This window comes from Rhinopithecus roxellana, chromosome 1, assembly GCF_007565055.1.
Source record: "Rhinopithecus roxellana isolate Shanxi Qingling chromosome 1, ASM756505v1, whole genome shotgun sequence".
Lineage (NCBI taxonomy): Eukaryota > Metazoa > Chordata > Mammalia > Primates > Cercopithecidae > Rhinopithecus > Rhinopithecus roxellana.
In genome coordinates this window covers 75542065-75566342 of record NC_044549.1, presented here as the reverse complement: position 1 = coordinate 75566342, position 24278 = coordinate 75542065, and the positions used below count along the sequence as shown (strand labels likewise).

Genomic DNA, 24278 nt, shown 5'->3' with positions numbered 1-24278 from the left:
CCAGCCCTCTGTGCCCCTGCGGGCATCCTCCACAGCCCAGCACCCTTGCTCGGCAATTCTGCCGGCATTGCAAGGTCATGTGGTGAACTCCCACAAAGTGCAGGAAGGTCTGTGACAAGATGAGGATGATTGAATGATGAAGGGGGAAAACATATCCATGTCCTCTGCTCAGGATAAAGGGAATTCAACCTTTCTTCTGGCAGGGCTTTATGTTGAGGGCCTTGACCAGAGCACAATGCAGATACCACCAAAATGTCTATGAATAAAGGTAGAATTTGGTGAGGGATAAATTTTATGCCATGTAAGTTTATGTTGAATAAAAGGCAGTGTTTTCTTGACTTTACACTTTTCCCTACATCAGCACACAGTCCTTTTCATTCAAAAAGAACTCTTAGATTAAGAAAAATGTCAGAAAATTTATCCCTATCTTTAGACCTACTGTCCAGACAGCACTGAGAGCTGGTTCGATGTGCTGGAGTTCTTAAACTCAGTGCAAAAGCTGGCTCTAGACCTTGGTCTTTGCTTCGTGTCCTCGTGGAGTATCAACTAGGCATGTAACTTTTGAAAACATTCACTGTTAATACCACACTATAATCTGACATGGCCAATTAAACTGAAGTGCATTTCTTGCTTCCATTGGAATAAGAAGTAGCTGTAACTCAGGTCAAACTCAATGCTTCATCAACTGGAAAATACCTTACTGCCATGCTGAGAGTCACCTGAGGACAGGAGTGTGACTTATGTTTTGTTTTCCAACATTGGGTATTACTCTGTGACAGGCCCAGATCAAAGTGTCTGTCTGAGGGGGCCGAGCGCGGTGGCTCACACCTGTAATACCAGCACTTTGGGAGGCTGAAGTGACTGATCACCTGAGGTCACGAGTTCAGGACCAGCCTGGCCAACATGGTGAAAACCTGTCTCTACTAAAAATACAAAAATTAGCTGGGCATGGTGGCATATGCCTGTAATGCCAGCTACTCAGAATGCTAAGGCATGAGAATCACTTGAACCCAGGAGGCAGAGATTGCAGTGAGCCGAGATCGCGCTACTGCACTCCAGCCTGGGCTACAGAGCGAGACTGTCTCAAAAACAAAAAAAGAAAAATAAAAAATGAAGTGTCTGAGGGGAATTATCTATAGCGTAAACCTTATCTCTAAGGTAGGTGTGACAGATTTCCCCATTTTACTGATAAAGAAAAGAAGCCTGGGGAATTTAAACAACTTTCCCCAAGTCACAGAAAAATCAGAGTAAAATCAGGATTGAAACAGCTGTGTATCTCCAGAGCTGAAGGTCTCAACCACTACCTGACCACAGGAGGCCCATGGTAAATGTTTACATAATTGAGCGCCACCACCAGGCTCCACGGAACTGGTATCTACCGTCATGCTGTACGGTTAATTTCTTCAACAAAAGTATGATCTTAAACTCCTACCGTGACAACTGTCAGCCAGAATGGAACTCTGGCCAACCTATAGCCCAGACTCATCAGAAAAATCAAAGCCCTCCTGTGAGGGCCAGCATTCCACCCTCAGCATTTGGGGCACGGGGCTGTGCGGAACGCCCAGACCTGATCCCCACGGCTGTCTCCATTTTTACCTGCATGGCCAAGCAGAGTGTGTTGAGCATGATGAGGACAAACATCATGTATTCGAAAGGCGAAGAGTTCACCACGTACCAGAACTTGTACTGGTAGGGGTTTTTGGGGATGTATCTCCGCAAGGGACGTGCTTTCAAGGCGTATTCAACACACTGACGCTGCAACAGCAGAAAAGGGCAGAGATGGGGTTCTGAGCACTTCCAGGGAAGGAGGACCCCGTGGTCACCTGCTCTGAAAGAGCTCACCCTGCAGCTCCCGGGAAGGGGCCATGAACGATGGTGAAAATGATTACAAATGACCCCCTTCCTGCCGCTGGCACCACTCTTGAGTCACCGAGGGCCCTGCCTCCATTACCTTCTCTGACCCTCCCAGCAACCTCTGGGTAAGCTGGGTACCGACCCATGTGGCTTCCATTTTGCTTACTAAAAACTGAGGCTCAGAGCTTTTAGCTGTCTTTCCTGAGGCCCTGCAGTGTATACACAAGCAGGAGTGAGGACGGGATCCAGGCCTTATCACTGCCTTTCCTCTATATCACACCTATGGGGGATCTATAGGTGGATCCCATCTATAGTTCCCCTGCCTTGCTGTCCTCCGGGAAAAGAAGCCAAGTAACCACAGGAACAGAAACTCACAAGAACTAGAGGGGCTGGCTCATTCCCTGAGACTAGGAGCCTCTGGCTGCTCCCGGATGGACCCACATGAGATACCCTTCCGGAGCCAGAGTGTGTTAACAATAAACATCTTATGGGGAGCTTCTGGGCTGGGGGGCTTGTTGTGTTCATTTCAGAATCCCTAGGACATGGTCAGTAGCGACAGCTAGATTGAACGCAGGTTGGGGCCCAGCTGGAGCACTGTAGTGACAGCTGGATTGAACACAGGTTGGCATCCAGCTGGAGCACTTTCTCACTTACTCTGGGCAGTGGGGCTGGCCCAACCTCTGCAGCAGGCCCAGAGGGACCCTCTAGCCCCGAGAGCCCTCAGCTCAGCATTGAGACCCTAGACCTACCCCCACTCTCCTACTTTGATTCTGGATGCAGGTTTCGGACAGGCTCCCAGTGTCTGGGACGTGGTACTGCTCTGACCTCACATGCTGACTCCAGAGACCCCCAATTCGAGCTTGCGCTGGACCTCAGAGGCTGACACACTTTCCGTGCTGGTTCTGGCTGGCTGGCCTGGCCTCACCCTGACACTCATCTTCCTTGGGTGAGCAAATTGCTGGGCCAGACCTCTCCCTGACAATCACTGGTAGAGTCTGCAGGGACACCCTGACAACTCAAAGGAAAATCTTCCTGCAAAGCAACCCAGCATGCCCTCGCATTTCCCAGTGGGTACAGCCAGCTATGGGTGGCTTGCCGTGCCAGGGCCACTTCCCCTCAGGAAGCCTAGGCTGCCAGATCATTCTTGCTTGCGATGTCATAATCAAAACAGAGATGCTACTGATAGAGGACCTGGGGAAATTCCCAGAACAGAATCTCGATCTTGTAGACTCTTTCAGGGCTGCAAGGAACCTCTAAAGAGCAGCTCTTTAATGCCCTTGATTTAGAGATGAGGGATCAAGCCCCAGCAGGGATCAGAGGGGGCACCTAGGGTCACAGTGCAGGTGCAGGAAGACAGCCCAGAGCACAGGGCCCCTCTCCTCGCCACGTCACACGAGCAAAAGGCTCCTACTTCCACCAGATTGGCTAAAACACGGTGCGAGATCAAGAATGATGCCAGTACAATCTTAGTCCCAAATTCAAAGTTACTGACTTCCCTGGGGTGGTGTAGGGTACTTCCCCCCTAAGTCAGCAGTTCTCAACAAGGGGCAGCTTTGCCCCCCAAAAGGACATTTGGCAATGTCTGGAGACATTTTGGTTACTGCTACCAGGGGAAGAGGAACCATTGGCGTCTAACAGCTGGAAGCCAGGGATGCTGCTAAACAGCCTAAAAAGCCCAGGAAACACAACCAAGAATCATCCAGCCTGAAATGCTAATAGCACCAAGGGTAAGAAACTCTGCCCTAAGCGGCTTTAAAGACCATCTCCCAGGAGGGACTGTGAATGCCTGCATGAGTGGCCACAGCATCCCAACTAAGATTCTGAGCCATCACTAGTGGGTCATGATCATGGCAGGTGGCGTAAACACTCTCTGATTTCATACCACCAGGTCTGGGGATGGATTTCATAATTACAAAGTCTCACATGTATCTGGAAACCTAACGCTCAGCAGTGATGACTCAAATGGGCTGAGGGTGTGCTTAGAACAGGGCCCTAGCCCCAGGGACAGACAGTATGTGGGCGCCCTTCTCTGGGCATGGGGGAAATCAGTCAAAAAAGAAAGCACTCCACTCCTGATCAAGGGACAGAAGCCCAAACAGTGTGTGACTTTAACCTGATTTTTGTCCAGCTCACAGTTCTTATACTCTTTTTCTCCTTGCTCCTGAAATGTAACGATGACAAAGCCCACAAAGATGTTCATCATGAAGAAAGCTACAATGATGATGTAGATGATGAAGAAGATGGAAATCTCCACGCGGTGGTTGTAGATTGGGCCGATGTTCTCTCCATTCGAGTCGATGGCTTTATACAGCAACCTAGAGAGAGAAACACCAAGTGAGGGCCTGCCAAGCCCCCAGCCCACGCAGCCCAGCCCGCTGCCTTCCCAGGTCCCCCCTCTCCTGAACTCCTCTCATGAGCACTGGCTAGGAACCCATCCCAAGGCTGCTGGACACAACCAGGTCTCTCCCATCAGCCTCAGGCCCAAACGGCCAGCACTAAGAGGAGCGGGCACCTGGGATGTCGTCATCGAGGGACTGTTCTGAGGACCTGAAAATCAAAAGATTTCACAAATATTCTAAAACGCCCCTTTCTATTCAGAGAGGAAGAATATCTCGTGTATAAAGACACAGGAGGAAGTGAAAACTATACACACTGGCAAGACAATACGTGACCAACCAGAGTAGTTCCTAAGAACTAAGAGAGGCCGGGCGCGGTGGCTCAAGCCTGTAATCCCAGCACTTTGGGAGGCCGAGATGGGTGGATCACGAGGTCAGGAGATGGAGACCATCCTGGCTAACACGGTGAAACCCCGTCTCTACTAAAAAAATACAAAAACTAGCCGGGCGAGGTGGCGGGCGCCTGTAGTCCCAGCTCCTCGGGAGGCTGAGGCAGGAGAATGGCGTAAACCCGGAAGGCGGAGCTTGCAGTGAGCTGAGATCCGGCCACTACACTCCAGTCTGGGCGACAGAGCGAGACTCTGCCACAAAAAAAAAAAAAAAAAAAAAAAAAAAAAAAAAAAAAAAAAGAACTAAGAGGGAGGGTGCTTCCCCAAACAGAGATATGCACTAAAATTAAAGTATGCCTAGCAGAACTCTTAACAGGAAGAGGGGGGTTACTGTAACACCCTCAAGGTTCATTGATCCCCATCCTGAGGCAGATTCAACACTTCTGGGGCACCCAGCCCATGTGTAGGCTGCGCTAGACACTTTCACAGCCTCTCCCTTAAGCCTCACGTCCATCTGGGAAGGCAGAGGTTACTGCCATCCCCATTACAGGAATACTCAAGGAGGCATCAAAGTGCCACAGTCACACTCCTTGAGGATAGAGCCAGGAGTTGAGCCAGTTCCTCTAAGCCCCGAGTCCCAGGTTTGCTCCTTTCTCCTCAGCTGCCACCATGATTTGCTCAAGGACAGTGTTCAAAGCCTGACACTAGACCCAGTGCCCATACACAGTGAAGAGTCTTACTCCATGCCTCTGTTCTCCAGTATTAAATCCCTAATGAACAAGCCCCACCTGACTGTCTCGCTCTGTTGCCCAGGCTGGAGTGCAGTGGCCAGATCTCAGCTCACTGCAAGCTCCGCCTCCCGGGTTTACGCCATTCTCCTGCCTCAGCCCCCCGAGCAGCTGGGACCACAGGCGCCCGCCACCTCGCCCGGCTATTTTTTTGTATTTTTTAGTAGAGACGGGGTTTCACCGTGTTAGCCAGGATGGTCTCGATCTCCTGACCTCGTGATCCACCCATCTCGGCCTCCCAAAGTGCTGGGATTACAGGCTTGAGCCACCGTGCCCGGCCCTGACTGCCTCTTTATCCCACAGGAGTTCCTGAAAATACCTGACTCTTACACACACCCCAAGAGCTCTGCTGGCCTGTGAGGCCCAGCCTGCCCACCTCCTGCAGCTCATCTATGCATGCGGACCAGATATCCAGGACTCTAGCTGTGTTTGCACACTGTTGGCAGGAACTGGGGGTGGGAGCTCCAGAAGCAGAGAGCAACATGAAAGCACAGAGGATTCCTTTCTTTCAAATTCTAACTTCTCCTTACCTGCTCTTCTTACTTTACCCATCAACATCCTAGCCATTCTTCAGGACCCTGTTCTGCACATCTAGGACACACCAGACCACCTGCCTGGATTGACCACTTGACACTGATTCGATTTGGGCTTGAGGTGAGGAAGCATGTTTAGACACTGTTTCCTCCACAGTGCCTAACACGCCATGTTGCATGGAGCTGGTATCTAAGCACGCAGTCAGCCAGAGTCCAGTTAGACATCTCTAATGGATGGGGAGACACAAGCCTCTGCACAGCGTGGTCTGTAAATGAGCGAGTGGGTGCTCACTAAAAGAGATGGCACAACAGCAACTGTCTGCACCTGGCATACATTAGTACGAAGTACGAGGAGTGAATGAAAGAATGGTTTGGGACACCATCCAGAGCCTCTTTGGGAGCAGTAGATGGCAGCTTTCCTGACATCCAATGGGAGTTCACAGGACTGAGGCATCTCAGGCCTCCCTGCTCCCACCCAGAGATGCTGCTGGGCACCTCTACCAACCCTGCTTCACAAATCATCTGACTACACAGAAAGAGGCCCTATGGGTCAAGAAATGACTGAGAAGTGGCCCAAGGTTAAAAAGCCACAGGGCAAGCCTGCGACCCTGGAGAACAGAAATGGGACTGACTCCAGGAGGGAGGGCTTAGCCCTGGGCACAAGGCTGTGTGCTCCCCCTACTTACGCAGGCCAGCCCTCAAACGTGGAGACCGTGAAGAGTGCCATCATAGCAGAGAGGACGTTGTCGAAGTTGAAATCACTGTTTTGCCAGATCCGCTCACGGACCACAGGACTGTCAACATCCCCATCCTTGTAGAGGATGAAAAGTCCCCTGGAGAAGAAAACAGATGTGGGTCATCTGGCTTCACACATGACAGATAGAAGCAACATAAAGTTGGACACACTGCCCTGATCCCACCTCCAGGCAGGTCACGCTCAGTCCACCCGCCAGTCACACAGCTGAGCATAACACTGGCGCCATTTCTCCTCTCCTTGCCCTTGCATTTCATGTACTTTGCAGCTCAAATAACCATTGAATAACTACCAGTGCAACGTGTATTCTCCAGAGCAGCCAGCCAGGCACTGGGCATACGTCGTTGGCCGATAAAAACCACAGCATGGTGAGTGTGTCTCATACACAACGGGCTTGAGGCATGCTCTGAAGGATCAAAGCTCGGCCATAGAGAACTCTGTAAGCTCTAGGAAACAAACCCACGTATACTCTTCCTGCATTTTAGTTTTAATCAAATCCCTTTCTCTTTTTACTAATGGCATTCCCAATTTTCTTTCCAAAAGAATTCCATTATTTCTGGCAAATTATTTCTCCCAGAACTTCATTTCTGGAAGGAACCGAAGAGATAAAGCACAGTATCTTTATTTTACAAATGAAGACACAGAGGCTTTGAGAGGGAGGAAACAGTGTCCCCACGCCTGTGTCTGCTAGGCTGCTCACCTCCAGGGACGCCATGAACGGTGCATGAATGGTGCCTCTGGAGGTGCAGAGACACGGCCAAATTGCAATTGGTGCTCTCTGACTGCATATTCTGCTTAAAATAAACCCCAAACCAATATACGCACACAGTCAGCCTAGCCAGAGCCCAGTCAGTTACGTCTCTCACGGGTGGGGAGACACAGGCCACTGCACAGTCTGAAACTTCAGGCAATGGCTTCCATGACTGCCTTCATGGTCACTGGACATCCTGGAATGGGAGGCATGAATATCTCCCACCTTGTCTCTCCTCTGCCAATTCTTGTCTATGGAAATATGGCCAAGATGTAGGTAACAGGAGCCAGGAGAGAGGAAGTCTAGAAAGTCTGTCAGAAGAGGGAGCCAGCTCCCGAACACCAGAGAGTTGAGTTTCAAGTTCTGATTTGGGGAAATCATCCACATGGCTGTCATGGAAGCTATTTGGGGCATTTCATAATTGTTATTTCAGGGTTCCCCCAACTCCCGCCATTTATAGATTCTCCACCACAAAAGCCATCTATCCATTCTTTTGGGATGACAAAAAGTTTGGAACTAGATAGAGGTGTTGGTTGCACAACAATGCCGTGGATACTCCATGCTAAGGAACTGTATACTGAAAACGGTTGAGGTTACGTGAGTTTCATCTCAACGAAAAACAAACACCATCTATCCACCCACAAGCTGAGCACACAGGCCTGTTTTATTTCATGACCAAAACTTCTGACGTGCCAACATGTGTGAATCCTTGAAGTCTGCTATTTGCTCTTCTAAGTTCCCCACTCCACTCTCAGGACTGCTCACCTGCATTCTTCAGGGTTACTTTTGGCTTCATCCGTACAGCGATAGAACTTCCCCTGGGTACAAAACAGACAGTCAAGTAAATGCAGCCTTCTCCTTAAAGAAATCCACCTGAGTTTTATGCTTGGAGGCAGTTCCTCTACCTTGAATAACTGGACCCCAATACAGGCAAACATGAACTGGAGGAGGGTGGTGACGATCATGATGTTGCCAATGGTCCGGATGGCCACGAAGACGCACTGGACCACGTGCTGCGGAGAGGGCAGAGGGGCGTGACTCTCCTTTGTGATTTTGGCCTCGAGGTGAGCTAACATCAGCCAAGAGTTTCTGTGTTGGCCGGGTGCAGTGGCTCACATAATCCCAGCACTTTGGGAGGCAGAGGAGGGCAGATCACTTGAGGTCAGGAGTTTGAGACCAGCCTGGCCAACATGGTGAAACCTCATCTCTACTAAAAATACAAAAATTAGCTGGGCGTGGTGGCTGGCGCCTGTAATCCCAGCTACTCGGGAGGCTGAGGCAGGGGAATCACTTGAACCCAGGAGGCAGAGGTTGCCGTGAGCCGAGATCATGCCACTGCACTCCGGCCTAGGCGACAGAGCAAGACTCCGTTTTGGGGGGGGGGGGGGAAGAAAGAAAGAAAAAGAAAAAGAAGAAATGCTACAGGTGCAGTGCTGCCTGGCACATGGGCCCAAAGGGTCCCCACCCCATAAATGACTGAGGAATATAGAAACCCAGTAGCCTGGCTGGGCGTGGTGGCTCACGCCTGTAATCCCAGCACTTTGGGAGGCCGAGATGGGTGGATCACGAGGTCAGGAGATCGAGACCATCCTGGCTAACACGGTGAAACCCCTTCTCTACTAAAAAAATACAAAAAAACTAGCCGGGCGCGGCAGCGGGCGCCTGTAGTCCCAGCTACTCGGGAGGCTGAGGCAGGAGAATGGCGTGAACCCAGGAGGCGGAGCTTGCAGTGAGCGGAGATGGCGCCACCGTACTCCAGCCTGAGCCACAGAGCCAGACTCCGTCTCAAAAAAAAAAAAAAAGAAAGAAACCCAGTAGCCTTTTATACAGTCTACATGAAAACTGAAAGATTAAAATAAACACAAAGAACTACTAACAAAAAGGTAATAAATGAACAACAGTTATAAATAAAAACATCTTCAATTACCAAAAATAAAGAAAATAAATCATAATTTTTAACATGCCATTAGAACTTGGCACAGGTGGCTGAATTGGTTAGAAAGGTCCTTATAACCCACTTTAAAAATCCATCAGGCCTCAGCTCAGCTCTGCCCAGAAGAGCCAGTAATTACAGCCAACCCCAACCCAAGCCAGCCCAGCCTGGAGGAGAGGAATCAAAACCTTAAGTCCTTTGGCTCTGTTGATGGCCCTGAGGGGCCTCAGGACCCTTAAGACTCTCAGAATCTTCACAACGGAGATGGCACTGGATCTAGGGAAGGAGCAGAAAGATGGCAGGCAGAGCATGTTATAAATGGACAGGATGCTTTAAGATTCACCATTTCACTGGATCTTCACTTTAGTATCCCTGCACAGTTAGCATGGGATCCATGTGGTGCTGGGCTGATCTCTCTCCGTGACTCAGGGGCGACCTCTCTTCCCCGCCCACACGAGGCAGCGCCTCCCAAGCCCAGCCCACTGCACTCCCAGAGGTGACAGGTGCACAGCTAACCTTGGCAGAGACACAACTCATGAACTCTCTTTGTTCTTTCCACTCACTGTAAACGCTAGGTAGTGACTGGCTTTTAGGCTTCATAGATGGTTTGTTTCTGTTTAAGGCTGGAGGCCTGCTGTACCACTTTGGCACTGGGGCTTCTCTGGCCTTCAAGGAGCTCAGAGTCTGGTGGAGAGATGGGCAATTCCAACCCAGTGTGGCTCATGATGGGGGTAAATGTGGTGTGCTTGGCCAGGGGAGTACAACCTATGGGAGTTGGGAGGAGCCTGGGAAGGACTCTGGGGTGGGGATGGTGATAGCCAGGTGAGTCCCAAAGGAGGAGTAGGGGTTAGCAAGGACAATAGGGAGGGGGGCTCAGTGTGAGGGAGCAGCATGTACAAGGATGCAATACAAGAGAATGCAGCTTTCTGCTGCACCCCAGATGGCCGTGTGTGGCCAGAGCACATGCTCAGGAGGAAGTGGGCAAGACTGCAGCTGGAGAGGACATGAACAGCCTGGGAGTTAATAGGAGCTGCAAAGATTTTAATGCAAATGGCCTTCCAAGCTATGATCACAGGGCTTCCTCAGTGGGAGGCGAGGAGGACCACAGAGGGCTGTTCCAGGCAGAGGTTCTTGGTCTTCCTAGGAGGGTAGGTCCTTTCCACTTCTCTTTAGCTTAGAGGGCATGTATGTGCATGTGTGCTCACATGGGGGATATTCTATGCTCAGCACCTGAACAGAAGTGCTCACAGGTCAGCAAGGAAGCAAGGCCACACCTGATGCTCCACTGGAGCCTCTGCCCCACACCCCTGGGGATGGCGAGCAGTACTCAGCAATGGCTGTTCCCACCAGAAATCACTAAATGCCATGGAAAAGACCTGGGGCCCTGACTTTCAGCCTTGGCTCCCTCCTAGCTGAAAAATTTTAGAGGCCAAAGAAAAAGTCCTAGCAGGTTCTATATCCTGAAAATCAAAGGAAGTTTTCAATATCCAAGCTGGAAAAACTGAGAGGCCACCTGGCCCCAGCCCCTCCTATATAAAAGGGGCACAGGGTTCCTGAGAGAAGACACCTCCAAGGCCCTGGAATTAGCCTTTGGAGGGACCAGGACTAGAACCTAGATTCCTTCCCTCCCAGTCAAGACTTCTTTTACCTCAGTTGAAAGCAAATTTCACAGAGAGTAATAAGCTCAACCTAGCAGCAGGCACACACACACACACACACACACACACACACACACACACACACACACACACACACACAAAACCCCAAAAGAAAACATGAATTGTCTCAATGCTTTCTGGAATGCGAGCAAATTAAATAAACCTATATAACTAAATATAATCATGAAAATGATGCCTAGCCTTTATCAAATGTGTTAAAATCCCTTACACAAACCATTCAGCCCAACAGTTCTGGGCACACACCCCAGAATACTTACTGAATCCCAAATGACACCAGAGACACCCCAACCACCAGCATATCCAGCAAATTGAAGTAGTTCCTGCAGAAGGCCCCTTTGTGGAGGAAAGCTCCAAAAGTTGTCATCTAGAAGCAAATCATGGGTGATTTACCACTTTTTGTCTCCAGAGGAAAAGAAACCTGGGCTCTTTACAAAATCTGGAGTAAAGTATGACTTCGTTAACAAGTGTGCATTAAGAAGTCCGAAATGTAAACCAATGGGGCTGAGCCACCGGATGATTTGTTCAAACAAAAATCAAAAGGGGGCAGCTTATTTTGGATACATTTTAAAAGAAGAAACCAATTTAGGCTTTATTACAGCCATCACAGGTTTCAAATATGAACACACTGTTGGCATGTCCAAAGAGCCTGTCTAAGAGAGGCTCCACACGACTACATTCATCAAAAGGTAAGTGCTGCCCAGACAGCCCACTTTCCCACAAAGTGCTGGTTCTGGCCCCTCTGAGGCCCTGGTAGAGCCTACCTTGTTTCGATTACGCCTTCCCAGTGGGGGCTTGAATTCAGGGCTCCCAGGCTCTATGAACCTACATCACTTTTCCACACAGGCCCCTTATTGTTCCTAATGGTCTTTAATGACACATCCATCTTAAGCAATTCCTCCAAGTCTGATGACATGTGTCAGGCATGGCTAGGAAGCCAGGTGGCATCTCACCTGAGTCAGTCTCACGACTCTGTGCTCACCTGCCATATGTACCTGGAGCACATATTATGGGTGCTCCAGTGAGATTTCTATTGGTGATGGAAAAAAGAGTTTAGTTCCCCAAAGTAAGAAATAGCAAAATATATACAACTCACTATTTATTTGAAAACAAAAAAGGTTAGAGAAGGCTCAGATAAGTACGGTATAAGAGAGGTAGAGGTGGGAAATATTACATTGAACCTTATGAAATCGCCAGTGTTCAACCCTTTTTGACCTACAAAAATGGCAATTTCATAGAGCTTAAGCAAATAACCAAATAGCCTTCCAAATCTCCCCAAGGCCACCAGGAACCACAGCCTCAGATACTAGACACTTCTGGATGAGTCTCCATTTTCTGAATCCTTCTTGTTTTAGCTTATTTTCCATTCTCTAAAATACCTTCAAAATGAAGAGCGACTCAGAAGATTTAAGTCAGTGAAGCAATTCTACAGAAATTAAAAAGTAACAATCATTTTTTTCCTTTTAAATAATCCTGTGTTTAATTTTCCCCAAAGCCCATGAGTAACTATATTCATTTAACAACTTAAAAATGCGGAGAGTAAAATAAAACCTCAATTAACCAGGCTAACAAACTAAGTAGAACATATCCCCATTCACTTTGAAATGATGTCAAATTCTAAAACCAAGAAGCTGAGGCAGAAGCCGAGCCGGTGAGTGTTCTGCTGGCGCCCCTCTGACCCCCACCACTGTGCATTCTGCATCCACAGGTCCTCCCACAGAGGCCTCATCAACAAGAGCTGGTCACTGTCCCACTGCACACCTCTGACTTAGGAGAACTGTCAACCAAATTCATTGGCTTAAAGGCAGGAAAATGAACTCAAATTTTTAGAAGATTTTAAAGAAAGGTGTAAACAGATGTTGGTTGACTTTATGCTGTTTCATGAACCAAAAAATAAAAAAATTTAAAAAACCAACCTCAAAAAACTAACCACCTCATTCCCTGACATTGAGGTTTCATTTTATATAAGATTTTGTAAAGAGCCCAAGTTCCACAGTAGTCCAATGCAAAATACATTTTGCCTGAGTTGCACACACAAAAAATTCCCCAATGGCTTAAAGAAAACCATGGTTGAAAGTCTTCATTTCCCAGCTTGTCTCCCTGCTAGGAGATGGTTACCCTGACAGTTCTGATGGGCCACGTTCTCCCAGAACAATGACCCATGCCCTGTGGTTCTTGGCCAGTTGTGGATAGGTTCTTGGAGCTTTGCTGTGGTCTCCAGCACTCTAAGCACATAAGGAATGGGCTCCCCATGGGGCAGACTTCACAGTCAGTACGCAAACCACATGCAGCAATGGCAGCTATTAGCTCATGCATGGGCAGTACATTTAGGTCACCCTGGCCAAAGGGCGCTCCTTTTGTGTAAATGTAAGCCCATCCATTAAAACAGACAGAAAATACCTTAACACAAATAGATCCAAGTCATCTTGCAAATCCTATTGCAAGAAAATAGCGTGTTACTATTTTAGGCCCCCCAAAACACAATGCAGTTAGAGAAACAAAAAGAGAGACCTCCTCTTCATAGGATAAATGCTTTTCCTCTGACTTTGATGTCAGAAAGGGTGGAAAAAAGTTCACACACAGTGATATATCTGTTATCAGTTGACAAATTCCAGAGGGTATTTTTTTAAAGGAGCAAAATATAATTGTCAACCACTATCATGAAGCCAGAGCAGCTCCTACATGCATTCAAAGATTAAAAAGAAAGAGCAAAAACAAGTTGTAATGGTCACAGGAAAAAAAAAATCCTTTGGTAAAAAAAACTTAGCTCAACCACGAAAGACCAAAAAACCCATAAAAAATCAAAAGCACTCCACGCTTCTTTCCTGTGTGTCACACACAGGAGCAGCCCTTAAACACACTGCCGGGTAACCTGTTACCTTTAAAATGATCTCAAATGCAAAAGTACCAGTGAAGACATAGTCTGCGTAACCTAGCATCTGGAAGGCAAACAAAGAAGTGCAACTATTATTGCTCCAGCTGCTGTGGAGTATGTGAAGATCAAGGAAAATCCATTACCTTCAACAGGATCTCAACAGTAAAGATGGCTGTGAAGGCATAGTCAAAGTAACCCAGTATCTGCAAGGCACAACACGTGGGAGTGAGAAAAGGCATTCAGACAAACTCTGACAGCTGCACGCTTACGGGCAGAAACCCCCCATGCAGTCAGAGACCCATCCTCCCAGGAAAACCCCGCCATTCTGAAGGTAAGTGCAGAGCCGCTGGTAAATGTCCACTTTGGTCAATTACATCATTCCCAAAGAGCACTTGAGAATCCTGACCTCCTTTAACCACTCACCCTGACTTGCTTCCCGGTCTTGTGTCTTGGACAGGCAGAGAGGCTCATTTCTAAGAGTGCTTTGTTAACAAGCTTTTCTCATCAGAGAGCACTACATCTACAAATGACTTGTGGCACCAGATAAATCAGAGGCTTATATACATTTTGGATTTTTAACTGCGTTTCTGGCTGAATGAAGTATGTTGCCCTTCATCTGAGCATCAGATCGGTGGAGAAGCATAAATGAAGACAGCAGTGGCATCCGTCAGACCCAGTGGTTTCCACATGCTCCCTTGCATTCCAGCCTGTGTAATCAGGGCGTCAGCACCCTTCCCCGCCCATGCGCGGGGCTGGCTAAGTCTGCAAGGGATGGTTTTACAGACTGCCTTCCTCCTGCCCATTGTTCTGCATCTAACACTGCTCTCTCTAAACTGAGGGTTTTTTTAAAACCTTGCTGGGCCCACTCAAACAACAGACTGACTTGGTCTTTGAATTTTCAGTCCAGGCAACTCTATCCACATTGGTGACAATACCATCTATTATCCCATTGACAGAGTCCTGCTAGCCCTTTCTGGGGTCCCTGATTCTCCTTGGAGCCGTGGAAGCAAGTGGACCAGCAGCAAGAAGTCTGACCACCAAGAAAGCTGCTCACAGGGAGCTTCTGACCACAGCACCCTTATCTGCAAAAGCAAGTTGGTCTTGGCCACTAATCTTCATGACAACTATGATCTATGGCTTTGAAAGAACTGAAGAGAGCAGAGCTGAAAGGGACTGTGGAGACCACCCAGGCCTAATCCTTTAACAGATGTGGCTGCTGGGAGCAGGGAGTGGACATACACATAGGCCACACAGCCAGTCACAGGCACTACTGAGCAAGGAGTAGGCCTGGGGTATGCCAGTGGAGAGCCACAGAGGTGAGGTGTTGTAGGTAGAGGAGTCACCTCGGGGCTGTGTCACAATAAGGTGAGGACTTCTGCTTCAAGCCCAGTCTCTCTCTTCAGAGGGTATTCATTTTCCAAACTATTTCTGGTTTCGGACTTATGAACTCCTGTGTAACAGAGTTTCTTGGCCAGGCAATGGAAGGCATCTTTCCATGCACTACCAGACCTCAGCCACCTTCTCCTTACTCCTTTCTAGGTCACAGTGAGAATATTAACGTGGAAAGCATCAAGTAGCTCAGAAAGACACTGCAGCCTACGAGTCTACGAGGCCAGCCTGGCGCCCGGGCTGAAGTTGAGATTTAAGCTGGTTTTTTTCCCTCACTCGGCTTGCATTCTCTCACTCTCTTTTTTAAAAGAAGAATTCGGGTAAGGTTAAAAAAACATACAAACACTGCAGAATCTAAAAGCCAATACACATACACAAATGTACATCTATTTAAGCAGAACAGTAACATTTTTGGGTAAGGCAGCAGGGAAATAAACTTACGGAGAAGCAATTATAATTAAAAATAAGACATGAAGCCCCCATGTAAATTAATCCCTTGGCAATGCGTATTTTAGACTAGCTCCTGGCCTAGTTTGTCACCTAATGCTGTTTTTTTCCCAAACACCGCCCTTGTGTACTTTTTTTTATGACGGGATGAAACGACACAGAGGCCTTTCTTCTATTGGGGCATCTGCAGCAACAAAATCATCTCTAACAAAAACCCTAATCTGTGGGGACAAATCAAGACAGGCCCAGTGCCTTCCTCTTTATATTGACACTAACATGCACCACAGGGAAAGTACTTTTTCTCTTCATATCAGAGTGCGTGTTTCATAAATCTGATAGGTTGGGCTTGCCAGGCTCCAGAAATGGGAAGCAACAGCATGAGGCTTGGTTGCCCCAACAGAGTCCTGGGGGCACAGATGTGCCGGTGTGTCTTAATCCTAAAATCTCTAACAATCTGATGCCCAGCAAGCCAGGGACATCTGATGGCCTTGCACACTCGCCAGCCTCCCTCTGCTGGTTGGGTTTCTTGGTAATAATCTGAAACTGCACGATAATATCTAGGCCTGAGAGTCAACAGGCTGCTGCTTCTAGCTGTCTTACCTTTGAATGGTCCTCAGTGCCAAGTAAGCTGCACAGCTAAGGTGGGGCTGCCGCGGCAAGAGCCAGTTTAGGTGCAAGTTTCCTTTCAACATAGACACAGTCGGCGGGCACCATCTCTAAGTTACAAAACTGACAACTAACAGAAAACCCTCGACTTGCTTGTATTTTTGTTTGTATGCTTTTTTGAGACAGAGTTTTGCTCTTGTCACTGAGGCTGGAATGCAATGGCATGATCTCAGCTTACTGCAACCTCCGCCTCCCAGGTTCAAGTGATTCTCCTGCCTCGGCCCCACGCATAGCTGGGATTACAGGTGCACACCACCACGCCCAGCTAATTTTTGTATTTTCAGTGGAAATGGGGTTTTGCCATGTTGGCCAGGCTGGTCTTGAACTCCTGACCTCAAGTGATTGCCCGTCTTGGCCTCCCAAAGTACTGTGATTACAGGTGTGATCCACTGCTCCTGGTCCCTTGACTTGTTTTCTTAGTACAGTTGGTTTCCGTAAGGGATTGGTTCCAGGACCCTCTCAGACTCCAAAATCTCAAGTCTCCGATATAAAAATGGTGTCGTGTTTGCATATGATCTATGCACATCCTCCTGTAGACCTTAGATCATCTCTAGATTTCTCAAGATACCCAAGGTCATGTAAATGCCATGTAAATTGTTTAGGAAATGACAAGAAAAAAATCTGCACAAATTCAGTACATTTTTCCCCCAAATTTTTGTCTTTTTCCTTTTTGAGACAGAGTCTCACTTACTCTGTTGCCCAGGCTGGAGTGCAGTGGTGTGATCTCAGCTCACTGCTGCAACCTCCGTCTCCCGTGTTAAGCGATTCTCAGCCTCCCAAGTAGCTGGGACTACAGCCGTGCACCACCACACCTGGCTAATTTTGGTATTTTTAGTAGAGATGGGGTTCCACCACGTTGGCCAGACTGGTCTCAAACTCCTGACCTCAAGTGATCCACCCACTTCGGCCTCCCAAAGTGCTGGGATTACAGGCGTGAGCCACCACGCCTGGCCACCCCCAAACATTTTCTATCTGTGGTTGGTTGAATCCATGGATGTCAAACCCATGGATACAGAGAGCTAACTGGATAGCCACTTCTGCCACGCCAAAATCTAGAGTTCTTTTTGTTTGTGTTTTTTTAGAGACAGGGTCTTGCTCTGTCGCCCAGGGTGGAATACAGTGGTGTGAACACAGCTGACTTCAGGCTCAGCCTTCTGTGCTCAGGCAATCCTCCCACCTCAGCCTCCCAAGTAGCTGGGACAGGCATGCGCCACCATGTGTGGCTAAGTTTTAAATTTTTATATAGATGGGGTCTCACTATGTTGCCTAGACTAATCTTGAACTCCTGGGCTCAAGTGATTCTACTGCCCTGGCCTCTCAAAATGCTGGGATTATAGGTATGAGCCACCACATCCAGCCAATTAATAACTCTTTGCATATTCCTAATTCTACCAATGAAAAGTAACATTGTAAACAGCCAAGTTAACATGTAAGGGTCCGAGTGGCTCTGCCTGGTGCACTCTGCTTCATGAAGTCACTCAAACTTAATACTGGCTCTCTGGGGCCAAGGTTAGCACTTCCTTTGGAGATACTTGTGAAATACATAACATAATCACACATTTTACAATAAATCTTCCCACAGAAGAAACTTTTTTAACATTTATTATATATTCTTTTCTTTTTCTTTGAGACAAGGTCTCACTGTATCACTGAGACTGGAGTGCAGTGGTACAAACATGGCTCGCTGCAGCTTTGACCTCCTGGGCCCAAGCGATCCTCCTCCCTCAGCCTCCTGAGTAGCTGGGACAGCAGGTGTGTGCCACCACACTCAGCTAATTTCTTAATTTTTTGTACAGATGAGGTCTCACTACGTTGCCCAGGCTAGTCTTGAACTCCTGTCCTTCAGTGATCCTTCCCCTCTATCTCCCAAAGCACTGGAATTACAGGTGTGAGCCAGTGCACCTGGCCTAATGTTCTTCTCCACTGAACACCTCAACTCGACATCCTATCATCTCCCTAACTTGTATTTCTCCTCAGTTGTGGAGCCTAGCAGCTTCGTGTAGTTAAGTCTACACGACATAGGAATCTTGCCCCCAACCTTAGCCTGGGCATGTGGCATGCCTGGTTTGAATTCTGCTTCCTCCCTGCTGTGTGTGTCCATGAAGCATGAATCTCAAAACCGGTGAGTATAAACCTGAGCAGGGAGGGAAAGGAGGGCCTAAATATTGGCAGCAGGGAGGAAAGAGGAGGAGAAGCAGGCTCCCTGAATTCACTGACCATTCCTGCAGAGTATTTAAGATGAGGTTCTAAATTAATGATTCCATTCAGATGTATCCGGCTATAACACAAGCTCTCTGGCACTTACAAACTGGAAACAGCCAATGTCCCCAGCTAAAGGAAAGACCTACTCTAGCTGTCACCTTGAGGGGCCTCCACAGCTCCCATCTCCACAGTGGCCTCTGCCTGAGAGAGGCCAGGGCTATCCCAGAGCGAGCCCCACCCTGGGGACTTACCGTGTTCCGGAAGGAGTGGCTGCGGATGGGGTCCTCTGCGGCCAGAGCGGCGCTGCTCAGCATGATGAAGACGAGGATGAGGTTGGTGAAGATGTGGTGGTTGATGAGCTTGTGGCAGCCCACGCGGATCCTGCAGGGAAAAGCAGTTGCTTGGAAACAGTCCCAGAGAGGGTGGAACACACCGGGTCCTTAAGAGTGCGGGACCACTGGAGCAAGATGCCAGGCAGAGGGCAGTTGTCTGCTGTGCCCTCTCTCCGGCACACCTGAGCAACCAGTCTGTCAGCCCCACGAAGCCCACCAAAAGCAGCCCCCGTGCACCATGTGTGGTGTGTCAACTCTGTGCTGGGGGTGCCACACTGAGTCCTTGGAAGTGGGGCTTGTTGTCTTTCTCAAGATGGGGAAACTGAGGCCTAATAAGAGAATTCTAAAGTGACACTAGTAAGGCCAGGGGCAGAATTGATCCAGGTCTATATGACTGAAGTTTTTCCATTATGACAAGAAGCTCATCTGTTTATCTTTTCTGACTGAGAGAAAAAACGGAGGCCAGGCCTGCCCTCGACAGTTCACACAGAATGAGATGAATCCCGGGCTTGTCCTGCAGGTGCAAGTTCATACTATTTATAGGGGCCTGCAGTAACTGAGGCTTCAGGAAATCTCTGGCTGTCTGCAGATTTTGTAATATATGTTATCTTTTTTTTTTAATTTTGGAGTGGACCCACAAGCAGTCCTCAGAAGGTGAAGTTTGCAGCATCATTTGCTAACATGCAAGGATCTCATGGCCCAGCATGAGAGTTCTCACCAAGTCCTGCGGTCTCATGAAGCAAAGGAGGGCAGCTCATGCCCAACACCTGGGCTCAAACGATGGCTCTCTGGGCCATCAGAACCTCGCTGCCGTCCCCAATGTGCCCTGCACCTGTTAGCAACTGGCTATCCTTACCCTCAATATTTGACTTTAGAATTTAAACACATATATACACACACATATGTATGTATATATACATATATGTGTATGTATATACATATTCATGTATACATAAAACATGTATGTTTAAATTGTAAAGTATATGTATGTGTATGTATATAATATGTATGTATATGTTTAAATTCTAAAGTATATGTATGTGCGTATGTATACAAACCTATCTGTAGTCTATAAGAGGCTTATAAGCCTACAGATAGGTTTTCCTTCGAAAATATTTTTCCACTTTCAAAACTGGAGTCAACCTTATGTGAAGATGACCCCTCACTTTAAGTCCTGCCTTTTGGGCCTATTTAATGCTGGGCGTATCCCCCAGAGGACCTGAAGGTGGTTAGCAGCTGAGTCTGAGGAAGAACTTCGAAGCTAGTGAGGGCAGGAGTGCTTTGCGGCTTTGGGTGAAAATAAGTCCATTCCTTCAACATATATATATATATGTGTGTGTGTGTATACACACACGGGGCTGTAGGTGTCAGCAATATCAGTTTAACAACCTTTCTTTTTTAAAGGACACCCAAACAGTGGTGAGCTGTAAAAGCTACCATCATATCTTCACATCTCTGAGGATGCCAGCAGGCCTTGCTTCCCACCTGTGTCTCCCTAGGGCCAATGAATGATACAGAGTTGTTCTCTGACAGCCAAGAACTACTTCTGCAATTCTAGAAACCTTTCCAGGAGCCATTTATCTCCCCTAGCATTCCACTCAGTCCCAGATGATTTAAAACCTAGACACTAGCTAGTAAATAAACGTCTTCCTCTTATAGTACTTGTGAGTCATTGCCCTGTTCCTTGTGAGCACCTTATCATTTTAACATGAGAAATGCTATTTTAAGTAGGCTATCATAGAGCTGAACTGAATACTTACAACCTATAAAATATCACTGTGCAATATGACTTTATGATGATAAAACTCAACTGGGAAAACTGATCAATGAAGTGGGGGATCTGTGAGGATGAGGATGCTATGCAGACCTTGGTCACACAAATTCTCATCCCACAAGGCATCCTAACAGAAGATCCACTCGTTAGAAAACATTTCTACAGCTGGCCGAAGCATGGAACACCAGAGCAGTGGGCTCCAATTGGAATATGCTGGGGTGGACAAGGCTTTCCCCGTTGCTGTCCCCACGCAGGGGTGAAGGCAGGGAGGAGAATCTAGAATGCAGCTCCTCCCAGGACCTGGTCACACCCTTGCGGGAAGGAGGCAGCTAGGAAGAGACGAGCTGAGAGCAAGAGCAACAGTGGAGGAGAGAGGGGTTGGAGGGGACTTGGGTGAGGGCACCAGGGACACTCAGGTTCAGAAAGGGCTGTGAACCACTTCCCCTCACCCCCACCCGAGCCACCCTCAAGCAACCTGTAGGGTCACTGGCAAGAGGCAGCCATGAGAGACTAGAAGGGGAGTATTTACGGGTTGGTCTTGCTAAGAATGAAGAAAGCGCTCCCTTCAGGGATGGGGGCAATTTTTTCCTTCATGTTCAACTCCGAGATCCTTCGAGGACGGGGTCCGGCAGGAACCTCAGGTTCATCCTCCTCCTCTTCCTCTTCCTCTTCCCCTACTTTAAATGAAATACTTTTTTTATAGGCATGAAATAAAGACTACATATGGGTTTGAATTATTCTTAATTTCACATGCAAATTTGGCTTGAACTTTAACAACATCTACGTGCTTACATGAATCAAAACCCTCCTGCTCCTTCAGTATATGGACTGAGTGTGTGTTGCAGGGGTGAGGGTTGCTGAGAAGTGTCCCCATCTGGTGAGCGTGTTTAGTTTGTGGGAATGATGAGATTCCCACTAGGATAAGATCTGACCACAGATGAAAGGTGGCGGTGCTGGGATTCTCACTGCCAACCTCCCAGCATCTGGCTGTTTCCCCAGTAACCTCCTGGTTCACCCTGGCCTGAGAAACTGTGTGGGACTTTTAGTGTCAATCAGCAACTAGGCTCTCAACTCCACAGTCCCACCCATATCAACCAGTAAAGGTGCCAGTCAAATGTAAAAGTGTCAGGTGAGCGTTAACACCGGTGGGTCTCCTGGACCAGTCTCCCAGCAGAAGTTGGGACTGCCGTGACCCACCTGCACTTTCCCTCCCCATCACCTGGAATTTGGGTGACACATGCTGCCTGTGACCATGGGAAAAAGGGGAGCTAACTGGTTCCACAGCCTTGGTGGCCTCAGCAGCTCATGTACACACTGCTGGGCTGGCTGGCCGCAGACTCAGCAGGTCACAGAGCAGTAGCAAAGCCACACAGCAAAGCCAGCGTCTCCGGCCTCTGCCACCATACCTGGCACATCGCAAGGTGGGTAGGGGTCCTTGTCTTCATCCTCTTCTCTATAGTCATCGATTGTAACCTAGGATGACAGAGACATCTTAGGAGGAGAGGAGACTAACTAAAATGCACTTCAGAGAGGAGAAGTCACCCTGGCGGTCCAGCATAGGGCATGGATTCCTCCCCAAAGTTGCGTCTGTATGTGGGTGTGCAGGGACAGATGGGTGTCCCCAGATGGTGATTCTGCTTTAGACAGAAGTCCTAAGGGCAGGTGAGGAGAAGGCTGGTTAAGCCCTGACCCAGTCGTAGTTAGCCAGCATCATCCAGGGCTCTGTCCTTGCCCTGTGCCAGCGGTCACTCATACCATGTGATAACGCATCTCACACTCCTGTCTTCCTGCCAGACTGTGAGCCCCATGAAGGCAGGGACCTGTCTTCTTCATTCCTGAATCCCAAGTGTCTGACACACGATAGCCACTCGGTAAGCATTTATCAACTCGATGAACAAAGAAAGAACAGCACAACTAGGGCTGTCATAAATGGGATTAAGTTTGACAGTGTAGCCCTGAAGCCACCTGACCCCTGGGATTACCTCAGGAAACAGACCTCTATTAAAAATGAAGCTGCTAATGTGATCCTGACCACGGGTCAGGCCTGACTGCACAATTCCAATAAAGAAAACAAAAGTGGTCAAACTAGTCAAATCTTTATCATATTGGTTTTCTGGTGAAATATCAGTGAACACAGCTAACTGCCTAAATTCAACCAGAACCCCCCTGGGAAGCCAGGGTCTATATGGTGTGCTATATTCTTCACACCAAAATATTACAAGAATGATACACAAGACACTTCCACAGTGTAAATGGTACATGTATGGAGATACCAACAGAATCACTTTGAAACAAAAAGGGGAGAAGTATCTTAGAACACACACCTTGTTGTCACTGTTGGCTATCTGGTTGACTTCTGGTTTGTTGTTCTTTTTATTTTCTAGGCTCTCTTTTCTAAAGAGAAGAGAAAAGAGCACAAGAAACCAAATAACCATGTTACTCTGTATAATAATGCTCATCAGGATTCTGAATCAACAATGCTCCAATGAAGGACAGAATTTAATTAGAAACAACACTAACCACAAGAGCCTAGCACAATCCAAACTCAGAGCTTCCTGGTAATCTCAATGCCGATGGATTCATTACACAGATCATCTTATTAAAATTCTCATCTGAGAGCTAATCAGCATTGAATGCATCGTTTATTTTATGAAGCCAAAATTAACTGCAGTGATTCTTTAAGCATGGGGACATGTGACTCCCACTCTCAGCTCCAAGGGATGAGAGCCAAGAGCCTGGCTTCTGCCCAAGATTCTATCCGTTTTGGTCTGCAGTGCATGGTCAACCATGATCCACAAAGCAGGAACCTGGGGGGCTGCAGCTGCCATGATGCGGGGGTGAGCCTGGCAGGCTGCACTTGTGGGAGGGCTCCCCACGCAGCCCCTAGACAAACATGTCAGGGGAAAATGGGGTTACCTGGCAATCTTTTTCCTCTCCTTTTCTTCTGCTTCTTCTTTCTGAGCAGTGTTCAAACTTTCGGCATCAGCCAAATTGTCTACAGCGATGGCCAAGAAGACATTCAGTAGAATATCTAGTTTGAACTTTTTAAGGGCACAACACACTACTAAATGCAACTACATGTGGTCAACAATGGCAACGCCACACCCCTCTGCCTCCTGGGAGGCTGGTAGCAAGTGACTGTCCCAAGTGTTATACTCACACAGCAAAACTAGACTACCAGAGCCCTGCTTTTCAAACAAAACGAAACAACAACAAAAATAAACATAAAAACCTGTAAAAGGACAGTCTATAGAAGTAAAATTAAGATTCACTAAAATCCATGAAAACCCACTAATTTCTTTTTTTTTTTTTTTTGAGACAGAGTCTCGCTCTGTCGCCCAGGCTGGAGTGCAGTGGCCGGATCTCAGCTCACTGCAAGCTCCGCCTCCCGGGTTTACGCCATTCTCCTGCCTTAGCCTCCTGAGTAGCTGGGACTACAGGCGCCCGCCACCGCGCCCGGCTAGTTTTTTTGTATTTTTTAGTAGAGACGGGGTTTCACCATGTAAGCCAGGATGGTCTCGATCTCCTGACCTCGTGATCCGCCCGTCTCGGCCTCCCAAAGTGCTGGGATTAGAGGCG

The 24278-nt window shown here is 48.0% G+C and overlaps 1 protein-coding gene across 2 annotated transcripts in view; it reads right to left on the bottom strand.

Annotated features, from left to right (window-relative positions):
- Positions 1-24278, bottom strand: part of CACNA1D (calcium voltage-gated channel subunit alpha1 D) — a 330433-nt gene that overhangs the window by 59630 nt on the left and 246525 nt on the right. For both annotated transcript variants that reach the window (XM_010376188.2, XM_010376189.2), the window contains 13 exons: positions 23616-23730; positions 23024-23093; positions 22106-22172; positions 21229-21376; positions 18845-18974; positions 14033-14092; positions 11275-11381; positions 9527-9614; positions 8311-8418; positions 8171-8223; positions 6587-6733; positions 3968-4169; positions 1597-1755 (listed from right to left, as the gene is read on the bottom strand). In XM_010376188.2, coding sequence (XP_010374490.1) covers positions 1597-1755; positions 3968-4169; positions 6587-6733; positions 8171-8223; positions 8311-8418; positions 9527-9614; positions 11275-11381; positions 14033-14092; positions 18845-18974; positions 21229-21376; positions 22106-22172; positions 23024-23093; positions 23616-23730 — 1454 coding nt within the window. The remainder of the gene's footprint in view (positions 1-1596; positions 1756-3967; positions 4170-6586; positions 6734-8170; positions 8224-8310; positions 8419-9526; positions 9615-11274; positions 11382-14032; positions 14093-18844; positions 18975-21228; positions 21377-22105; positions 22173-23023; positions 23094-23615; positions 23731-24278) is intronic.